Source organism: Callospermophilus lateralis, chromosome 11 (genome assembly GCF_048772815.1).
Source record: "Callospermophilus lateralis isolate mCalLat2 chromosome 11, mCalLat2.hap1, whole genome shotgun sequence".
Lineage (NCBI taxonomy): Eukaryota > Metazoa > Chordata > Mammalia > Rodentia > Sciuridae > Callospermophilus > Callospermophilus lateralis.
Window position 1 is genome coordinate 82448387 of NC_135315.1, and position 11194 is coordinate 82459580.

General features: G+C 50.4%; 1 protein-coding gene across 1 annotated transcript; it reads left to right on the forward strand.

Annotated features, from left to right (window-relative positions):
• The first annotated feature begins 399 nt into the window (after positions 1 to 399).
• Positions 400 to 1326, forward strand: LOC143642326 (proline-rich acidic protein 1-like). Its single transcript, XM_077110645.1, has 3 exons — positions 400 to 503; positions 866 to 972; positions 1103 to 1326. The coding sequence occupies exons 1-3, from the start codon at positions 400 to 402 to the stop codon at positions 1324 to 1326; spliced, it is 435 nt and encodes a 144-aa protein (XP_076966760.1).
• Positions 1327 to 11194: the final 9868 nt, after the last annotated feature.

An 11194-nucleotide genomic window follows, 5' to 3' on the forward strand; every position in this document is an offset into this window, starting at 1 on the left:
GTGACTTTAGACAACCAACAGTATCTATTATATGATTATTCTAGAAAATTTAAGTTGATTGCACAATGTCACAAGGCTATTAGTTGACAGAGCCCTGACTGCAACCAAATCTTTTGACTCAGCGCTCAGGGCTTTTTCACTACTGAGTGGACTGTAAGTCCACACTTGTTTTTATTTTGGGTTGTTTGTTTAGCAGCATAAACACACTAGAATAGAGTTGCAGAGTAAAAATGGAGAAGGGGACGGGGATGGATTGAGGGAGTAGACACACTAAAATCTCTAACATGTTAAGTATCATTTGTCTCTTAAGACCTTCGAACTTTTTCAGCCCCATCCTAAATGTCTGTGCAGAACTGAAAATACTGTTGGATTTCAGTCACGTGGAGCAGCCTCTGCACCATGTGTCCTTCAACCCAGCCCCTGAATAGCAGTGCTCACAACTGTGACTCGCTCTCTCAGGCCCCTATCAGGAACAAGGGAAAAAATGAGCAGGACGTGGAAAGGTAAGTGTCCCCAGAAGCCCTAATGCACTCACCCCTGAAGCCTAGACCTGTTGGACCTGGGATGCACATGGTGGGTTGAGAGGAATCCTGTCCTGTAGTTCTCCATGGGAGGCAATTCTCAGGGCCAAAAGGTATCCATCCATCAGCAACAAGATCTGTGCCAGGAGCAGGGGACCCTGGGGGCTCTGGCCAGCTCTCTTACCCACTGGCCCCATGCTGGCTCAGTCTTGGAACAGGATGACTGCTCACCACCCTGGCCCTTGAAGACCAATGAGAGAGGGTTGACCAGCATCTTGGGGCTGGTGAGCACTCTCTTTGGTGGGCTGGCTACCTGCATGTGGACTGACTTAGCTTGTGGGCAGGGCCTGGGGCATCCAAGCTGTAGAGACTCTGAAGAAGGATGGTCAGTTGGTGGGGCTGCCCCCAATGCTGAAGCTGAAGCTTGCAGCCTCTGAGGAGAAGCACCCAGGTAATCTGGGGCCAATACCACACAGGGGGACCCCAAAGGGATAAGCTGGAGAACTTGCCAGTGGACAGGCCAGTGGAGGGAGGGCCTTGAGATAGGAACTGAGGCTACACCTCCATTTATCTGTCTCTAGGCCCCAAAGCATGGGTGCAGACTGAGGACATCTTGGGCTGTTTTTGGATCCCACAGCAGGGTCCTGAACTGGATCTTGACAGTCTGTACCACCCTCCAGTGGAGGAGGTTCAGGGCAAAGAAAGGCCCTGGTCCCCAGTGCTGCTGCCTCACCAGGTGCTCGAGGGACCAGAGGAAGACCTAGACCACATCCACCACCCTATGGAGGACTCCAGGGAACCCTGACTGCTCTCCCACCTCTGCCTGAAGACCACCTGATGCCTCTGCTAATCCTTCCCAGCTAGAAAAATAAATGCCTGCAAACAGAGGTGGAAGGCCACATGTGTCCTTAGACCACTGACGAAGGTGGGCCTGTTTCTACCAGGAGGAGTGAGCTGTGTCTGCCCCTTCTGTGGCACATCAAGAGCCTTCCAGACTGCACAAGGGCTAACTGACCCTGGCTCTGACTACTCTGGTCCCCCAGGCTCATCCCGTGCATGTGTGGATGGGGTGAGGGGTATGACGGTAGTGAGTGGTGGGAACCAGAGGGGAGCACTGGACCAGTCTCAGCAGAAAAATGGAGTTCAATCTGAGCTCCCCATAGAAGGGGTCAGAAAGGAGAGGACTGGGGAGCAAGATGATGGCATCAGTGGGCACTCAGGTGAACAGGTGCAGAAGCATGCTTGTGCACCAGTGGACAGATGGGCTCAGGAGTTAGGTGCACAGGTGCACAGGTACACAAGCATACAGGGGCTCAGGTGAGTGGAGCAGGACACAGGCCAGGACACACTTTCTGACCAGATTTTCTGGGCAGCTGCCTAGCTGTATCTTGGGGGCCAGTCCTCCTCAGGTCCTTGCTCAACAGACCAATGCTTGGCATGGGCACAGGCCACTTGGGGTCTCACACACTGGATGCATTGAAGACTGGCAACCCTGCACTGCAGGGAGAGGGAAGGACCAGGGCAAAGTCCCAAGTCACATTCTTGCTGGCTCTGGCAGCTAAGCTGGAACTGAAGCAGCTCTCAATCCTGGGTGCCCATCCTGAACACACTGCAGTAGTTTTTCCAGGTGACCTCATGTGCCCTCAAGTTCTGTGTCTCCTTGCATGTCTCTACTCCCTTGAGGATACAAATGGTAGCCATGAGGGTTCATGCCCAAGCCTTGGCCTCAAACCCTGTGAGCAGGAGTTAGCCTCCCCACATTGTGGATGAGCTGGCCATGGTGGAACAGTGAGTGAACTTCAGGGTCTTGCCTGACAGGGCCGAGCAGGTCCTGCTTCGCCTTGGTGCACCTTCCCTGTTATCCTGATACCCATTTAGTGGGGCTCTCTGAATCCGCATGTCCCTCCTCCTGGACCACTCCTGGCAGCACAGCATTCACAGAGGCTCCAAAATCCTGCCAGAGTCTCAGGTGGGCAGAGTTCCTGCGGTTTGTGAGGGCTCAAGGCCCCAGGCTAACTCACGTCAGGCACAGGTAGTCAGTGGCCCTAAGGTTTGGTCTCCCCATGTTTACCCATTCACCCTCCCTGGGTCTCATGGGTTACTGGGGCTGTCAGGCTCAAAGGCTGCCACTGGCCTAGGATGGTGTTTGTGGCTAAGTCTCTCTGTGGTCTTGCCTGAGCAGGACCCACTGTGGACACTTCTTTAACTACTGAGTGTGACCAGGAGACTCAGGATTGTGGTGTCATGGTGGGCAGGTCAGGTAGGCAGAAGGAAGCAACTGGCCAGCTCAATCCTGCAATTTTAGAGCCTGCAGGGAAGGTTAACCACCCCAATCAGGTGTGGCTGCCTGGGTGGTGCTCATCTTAGGTCACTTTCCTCTGTTCTCAGATGTGACTGGTCAACACATCTGGGGAACAGAGGAAGTGGTGGAGGGCTGAATTCTAGGAGGTCTAGGAGGCACAGCTTGGGCTTCACTGAGTGCAATGGCCTAGTGGGAACCTGGGACACTGCCTACAGAACTGTGACCAGAGATGCTGCAAAGAGGATCTGGCCTCAGCCAGCTGTGCCCTTCACTCATCCTCACACACCTGAGCTGATCCCCAGGCTGGGAGCCACATCCTGGTTCAACATCTCCACTGAGTGGACTTGTGGCAGGGTGGCCTCTGCTCTCATGTAAATCTGAAGTTTAGCTGGGCCCAACAGACAGCTGGTGGGCATTGGACTCCCCAGAAGAGAATGGACCCAGACTTAAGTCTAATGTTAGTGAAAATTGGACACGAGAGTTGAGTATTGGCATCAGCCAAGACAATCCGTACGTGAGAAACAGACCCAGAAAAGATGCTCCACACCAGTAGGGGAATGCAAATTAGAACCTAAGGGATACAGAATTCATTTGTTCAACAGGATGTAACAGTCAGGCCACCATGAGCACCCAGGAAATGAAGCTGGGCGACCCCTCGTGGTGGGAATGTGAACTAACACAGCCACCGATGAACAGGGGTCCGGTAGGGGCATTGCTTGTAATCTGTTTTAGTCAGCTTTTTCCACTTCTGTGACTAAGGGGACCCAACCAGAACAATGGTAGGGGAGAAAAAGTTTATTTAGGGACTCATGGTTTCAGAGGTCTCAGTGCATAGACAGCAGACTCCATTCCTCAGGGATCGAGGTGAGGCAGGACATCATGGCAGAAGAATGGTAGAGGGAATCAGAGAGACTCCACTCACCTGTTACAAATATATACCCTAAAGCCATGCCCCAATGCCCCCCGCCTCCAGTCACATCCTACCTGCCTCAGTTTCCACTCAATTAATACCATCAGGTGATTAATTCACTTATTATGTTAAGACTCTCATAATCCAGTCACTTCTTCTCTGAACCTTCTTCCATTGTCTCACACGTGAGCTTTTGGAGGATACCTTACATCAAAACCATAACACCAGGCCTCTCTACTCTATACCACCATCATTGGCATCTGACATGATCACTTTTGGCCATCTTCCCTGCAAAGTGTCCAGGCCAGCCCTGACACTTGTCCTCCTGCTTAGGGGTGAGCAAGGGGTCCTGGTCAAGAACCACCTGTGTCTGCAGCTTGGGGCTGGTGCAGAAGCCTCCATCCGACTCAAGTCACCCAGCAGCCACTGAACCCACCTCCATCCTCCTGCTGGCCTTCTGCCCAGCCCCCAGCCCCAGACCTCATTTCCCTCTTCACAGCTGAGTATGCATCAAGGCTGGGCAGGGGCCTGTTCTTTGGGGATCCAGTAGCTGCCTTGAGCTCAGGGATAAGTCAATGAGAAAGAACAGAGTCTTTATGCTGAAGGCTGACACTGACTGCATTTCCCCCATCACTTTCATAAATCAGGGGAATTCTGGTCATCAGAGCCCTCCCAGATCTGCCAGACCCTTGATCCCCTGGCTGGGGCCTGGTCTGGCTCTGCCCTAGGAAGGGCTGTTGGTTGGGCTCAGGGCATCATCCACTCTCCTGTCTCTGGAGTGGTCTTCACCAGACTTACCACATCGAGCTGAGGATGGGTGTTCCTTTCTTGAGGATGAGGATGCCATCTCCCTCAGGAGGAGCCAAGCTAAGCTGGGGCAGGAGCAGAGGCTCGGGTCCCATGAGCCAGGGTCTAAACTCAAGACACAGAATGGATCCCATTTGCTTTCATTCTCTGAACTGTAGGTCCAGACACCAGCAGCCTTGGGCAAACAGGGACCCTGTCCACCCAAATGCCCCCTTTGGGTGACCTCAAGTCTCAACTGGACATGAGCTAAGCAGGGGTAGGGGTAGGGGTCTTCTCAGGAGCATGAACAGGGGCACACCTGGGCCAACTAGAACGTACCCAGTTGCAACAACAGCAGAGGCCTTTTCCATAAAACTCAAATCTCTTTATCTTTTCCAGGGCTTTATGGAAGAGAAATGAACTAATTGGAGGGACCTAGCTGAGAAACTCTAGCAGGTGGGCCCTGAGTCCCTGGGCAGAAGTTGGGGGCACCGGGAGTCGTGGCCCTCTAGTCTACCTCTCTGGTTCTCCTGGTGCAGAGGTCCCAAGGGTGCTCAGTCTTGGATTTTAAGGACTGGGCAGTGGGTATGGGGCAACTCTCATGCCCTGTCCAGGGCCGATGGTGGACTGGGTCTGAGGGCAGCTTGGCAAGTCCTCCAGTGCCCCTGAGCTGCCTTGGGGAGTTGCCTCCAAGATAGGAGTCCCTGGACTGCTTCCCTGAGGTAATTCTTGCTCAAGATATGCCAATGGCTTCATTTGCTATGGAAGGCAATGTGATTAGAGCCACAGGCTTCCTGCCAGGCATGCTAGGAGGCTCTGGATGTGGGGACCCTCTGCATGGCTGCAGGGTTTTCTCTGCAACCTCTACTTTCTCCTTTATTTGTTCCCAACATCTGAAGATGCCTGGCTTTCTTTCATTCATCCCATATCAATTCATGCCTGCACAGAGGCCTGAAGACTCACTTGGGACCTTTGCAGGTTCACCTTGATCATTTCCATCTGTTGGCCTTGTTGTCCTTCACTGCCTGATGTGCAGTGTCTTAAAAGCCTCTTTTTCATTTTCTGCTACTCCATTTTGGCTGAAAGTGGATGTCTTTAAATAGTTTTAAAATATTTTGTTTGGCAGGTCATTATTTAAAAGTTTAAAAAAAATATCCAGATATGGGGGCATTCAGATTTTTGTTGTTAATTTTAAATTTAATTTTGTTGTAGTTAGAATGTATGCAGTTTTTTCAACCTTCCAACTTTACTAGCCCTGCCCTATGTGTATCATACATGCACCTGCAAAGCATGTGGGTCCTGTGACTGCTGAGCACAGCACTTGTGTGGGTTGATGTCCCCTGGTGTGGGGTCCTTGTGCCCCTCCTTCTGAACTCTTGCACTCACTGGGCATCAGGTCGTTACTTATGGATTTTTTCTTTCCCTTTCCTCCTCTGTCTGGGAGTCCAGTTACATTTACTGTAGCCTGCTTGATCTGCCACAGGGCAGTGAGGCTTGGTTGACATCTGGGTCTTTAGAACAACCTCCATCTTGTTATCAGTTTCTCAGAGCTATTATTTTCAGTGTCTAATGTGCAGTTTAGCTGTGGCTGTGACATTTCATTGCTTTCTGTGTCCTTGAGTCTCAGGCATTTGGGAGTGATCCTGGAGAGATGTCCCCTCCCAGCTTGGCTGCTTCCTGTACAGGTGAAGGACCCGTGCTGCACCTCGGATACACCTATCCAGGGCCCTCATTGCAACTATCTCCTTTACCAAACTCACACACCAAGCTGATCTTCTCCTGACCTAAGTTGCCCTAAGACCAGGCGCCTGAGGGCTAGAGGCCACCCCACAGCCCAGAGCCCACTGAAATGACCCCAGTGACCCAAACTTCTGTTGATTCAATCCTTTGCTGACCCTGGGGGACCTGCTGATCCTGCTACCCTGTGGCGCTTGTCCCTCCCCAAACTCCATGGGGCTCCGGCCCTTCCCCTCCTCCTGCCTCCTACCCCTTCCTGTCCTTCCTGTTGCTGGCTGACCTGGCCTATTGTGACCGTGAGCACCAACTCTCTTTCTGATGTCGTTTCTGTGTCTGCAGTCTTACTGTACCTCACTCTAGCCCATCCAGTGAAGTTTTAGCTAACACACTGTGTTTTCATTTTAGAATTTCCAACTTGTTTCTTTTATATAATTCCCCTTTCTCTAATTATACCCATGTGTTCCTTTAATGCATGATCATATTTGTGATGGAAATTTGAAGATATTTGATGTCTAGTTCTGATGTTGCCACTAGGGTTTTGCTTCTCTTGATAGACTTTCTTCCTGCTTCTGGATCTTATAGTTCTGCTCCTTTGTGTATGTAATAAATCGTGCATGGCTTCAGGTCATGGGCTCTGTGTTACTGTGTGTGTGAGTGTTCTATCTTCTGTTTTGGTAGACAATTAGCTCAAGTAGAGTCACTGTGACCCTTTAGTCTTCTTTCTAAGCTCGATACAGCAAGTCTAGAGCCACAGTGCTTGCCCCAAGGGGTCTAGGTCTTAGGGGCCAAGAGTCCTTGCTAAAAGCACCAGGTTCTCCACAATTCCTGTCTGCCCTGGCCAGCTGGAGGTGGGACACACCAGCTCATAATGGCCATTTGAGGCTCTGGACATGTTCCTCTGTTGCTGGTCACTACTTCCTGTCTTCCTGTGGAGTCTGTCCTGTGCATGTGTGGCTTCCTGGAGGGCTTCTGCAGCTTCTGCAGCTCCCCTTCCCCTACTTTATTTGAAGTCTTCACTACAGAGTACAGGTTAACAATTCTGTTGCCACCCTGAATGTTATTAACAAGAGGGACATCCATCATTTTACCCCACAAGGGTAAAAGTCAGGGAGGAGCTGTCAGGCTGAGGGGCAGGAAAGGCTAGTGCCATAGGGCTCATACCCAGGCCTATGCCAGCCCTTTAAGCCTCCAAACCCTGGAAGCCAGGGACTATTTGACCCCATTCTGCCTGGTGGGTTCCAGGGGCTGAACCCAGGATCGTGGACAGTAGATAGGACCCAGCCTCTGTGGGCCAAGGACACCTTGGGGTTACCAGTCATGTCAAAGTGCAGACCTTGAACTTGGAGTCACATGATGCTAGACTTCCACCATGTGTCTGGAGGAAGTAAACACACAGACAGTCCCTTCTGGAGGAAGTCAGTATCAGAGTGAGTGGAACCATTCCCTCAAGTGACCCTTCCAGCAGTGTCCAACACATGGAAATGTCCCCAGAAGAAGTAAGAGCTGGTGGAAGAGCAAGCATCAGGCTTACCAGGAAGCAGGCTCCAAAGCATCTCTTTCCATGAAACCCATTAAAAGGGGCCAGCAGAAAGCCAGAGGGCATGGAAGGCTGGCCCTCCATCAAGGTGACCCAGGTGGTATTCACAAAGTGCTTGCTCAGCAGCAGCATGCACATTTTTTTTGTACCAGGGATTGAACCCAGGGGCCATTAACCACTGAGCCACATCCCCAGCCTCTTAATATTTTATTTAGAAATAGGGTCCCACTAAGTTGTTGAGGCTGGCTTTGAATTGTGATCCTCCTGCCTCAGCCTCCAGAGCTGCTGGGGTTACAGGTATTTGCCACCATGCCTGGCTAGCACACACATTCTTTTCTGGTGCATATGGGACATTGATTAAGATAGACTTATTTTTTAGGCCATGAAAGAAATCACAAACTTAAATAACTCAAAATGACACATGGTATGCTTCCTGACCACAATATAATTAAAATAAAAATCAATAAAAGAGAGATATTTCTGGAAAATGTCCTAATACTCAGACAATACATTTCTACATAGTCCATTAGTCAAAGAAGAAATAAGGGAAATTAGAAAATATTTGAGGGCTAGAAGTGTGGCTCAGTGGTGGAGCACTTGCCCGGCAAGTGTAAGGCTATGGTTTTGATCCTCAGCACTGAAAAAAAGAACAGAAGTATTAGAAATGCTGAAATGCTACAAGAAATTAAACAAATAGTCGGCAGTAGGTTGGCAAGGCACAATTGTACTTCTGCAGAAGGGCACCCAAAGGGAATCTGGTGAGCAAGCACACCTGGGCAGGCAGTTGGCCAATATCTATTCTTAAGGAAGCACTGCCCTTGCTCCTGACAGGAAGAGGGACAATCTACATGATCAGCTAATTCAACATTGGGGCAGGCGTGGAAAAGGGCTGTCATCAGGATTGGGGCTGTTAGGGAATTTAAAAATGGCTCTGTGCTGACCACAAGATTCCCGAACTTAAGACAGCTCCATTATACACATGAAACTTACGTTGCAGTACACATGCCTGTGTTGCATTACAGGTTTAACTTTGATAGAAAAGAAAATATAAATCTTACAGAAGGAAGAAAGAGAGGAAGAAATAAAGTGAAAAAAAAAAGGATCCAAAATTAACATGAAAACACAATACATCAAAAGACACAGGATGCTGCTAAAGCAGTACTTAGAAATAACACCACAGACTGTATTAGAACAGGAAAAAGGTCCTAAATCAGTGACAGCCTCCACCTGAAGGAGCTGAGATATTGTGACCAGTGAAGCCCGAAATGAGGAAAACAAGGAAGTTGTGGAGATCAGAGCAGAAATCAGTGGAATAGAAAATGGCAAAGGCAACACATAAGACCAGTAAAACCACAAGCCACAGAGACAAGCTTACAGACCTGTGAGCACACACACAATTGGGTCCTGTGCAATCACCCTGTGCCTGTGCCGTTCTTCCCCACTGGTACTCACACCTAATAAGAGCTGCCAGCACACCTTGGAGGAGCTGCTTCCAGGGTGAGGCAAGAAGCACAGGATGGGCTTGGAGTGTGTCTAGCCCAGGGGGCTATGAAATGTTAAGCAGAAACAAAACCAGCAATGGGGTATCAGGGGCCAGAAACACCAGGGAGCAGTGGCAGAAGGATAACAGTCAGAGCAGGAAAACAAAGCAGGCCAAACACCTTCTTGTGTTTCCCACCAGGTATCTGTGGTGAAGAGTCAAGTCTTGATACAGCCAAATTTCCATCTTTCATGGTTCATGAGCAGCTCTTGGCTGCCCTGAATTTGGAATTGTAAGGTCCTTGTGTTAGACCCTGATGCAAAAAAACCCAAACAAACAAACAAACAACATCAAAAAACAAAAAACAAAAAATAAAACAAAAAAACCACCGATTCCAATTGGTATCAAATTAAAGCAAGCTTATAATTTCGACCAGCCAGGCTATCTCTCCCAAAAACCACGGGAACAGAAGACAGCCCCACAGCTCTCTAGGAACACAGCTTTAGAGCCCAGAAAGTTACAAAAAGGGGGGTGTCTTGAGAACTTACAGATAACAGAATTTTGACAAGCATAATAACACAAAGGCTAGTTAATATTTTATCTGGCCCTGACATCAGAATTTATGAGAGTCATCACAGCTTCAGAGAGGGTCCTTATCTGGCCAGGGAAAACCAGAACTTATGAGGCACCACTAAAGTTTCAGAGAGGGTTGTTATCTCCTCAGGGAAAGCCAGACCTGGGTGAGTTCAAGGCAGAGCAGGCATTCCCAGCTTAGAAATCCCAGTAATTTATAGTAAAGCCGAAATTAGCTTTTCATGCCTTTGTGGTGAGATGACTCCCAATCTTAAGAGGGAATTAGGCTGGATTTATCACTTGCTTAGCATCTGGATGGCCGTCTTAAGTGACAGCAGCCATTTAAGGACAATTTGGCTTTCCCGCCCAAGGGTGTTCCTGAGAAAGGCTCACCACCTGCTCACAGCAGCCCCACCTTTCACCGCCTGCACCCAGGCCCGCTCTGATCCCTGAGCCTGCCCCACTCTCTCCGTCCATGGAGAAATGCCTTTATTTGTCAGCTCTGACATTAAGCTCTCCTGCTATGGCTGACGGTCTCCAGCTCCCGGTTCCTTGCTTTCTTTCAGGAATGACATCCACCTACACTTTCGTGAAGTGTCTTCAGGGTCCTTCTTTCTTAGCTTTCTCCTCTTTCTTATTTTTTAAACAATTGAGGTGGGACTCCATAACATAACATCAATGATTCAAAGCGCATGGTTCTGTGGACTCGAGTCCGTCCACAAGGTCCTGCAACCACCGCTGCAGAGCATCCAGCCCGCCCGTGGGCCCTGTGCTCTCTGGAATGCACGCAGGTTGCCCTCTGCCCCATGGATGTGCTGCTCTGCTTCTTCTTGGAACCTACTTCGGGGTGTGCAGCCTCGTGGGCGCCTTGGCGCTCCTTTCCCTCCAAGTTGAGAAGCTGCGCACTTCCAGGTTTTGTTTGTGCGTCCCGAAGTGCTGATGGGCAGTGGGCTGCCACCTTTCTGCGGCTGTGAGCGTCCACGCGCAGGTGCTGAAGCCCGTTTTCAAGTCTCCTGGGGGAGTTCCTGGTCCTGTGGTGACTGCGCCCCCCTCGGGGAACTTCACTCTGGCTCTCCGGAGGCGTGGCCCTCTGGCGGCCACCGGCAGCTCCAGGGCTCTGCATCCCCCGCTGCCAGCTGCGCTCGCTTTCCACTAGGACTCACCGCTGTCCTCGCGGGTGTGGGGCCTCCCGGGGTTTTTTATTTTACTTTCTTTCTGTTTTGGGGCACTGGGAGTGGCATCCGCGGCCTGGCACGAGCTAGGTCAGCGCTGTACCGCAGAGCCACAGCCGCCCTCACTGTGGTTGGTCTGTCTTTCCAATGGCTATGCGACATGTCCGTGGTCTTTA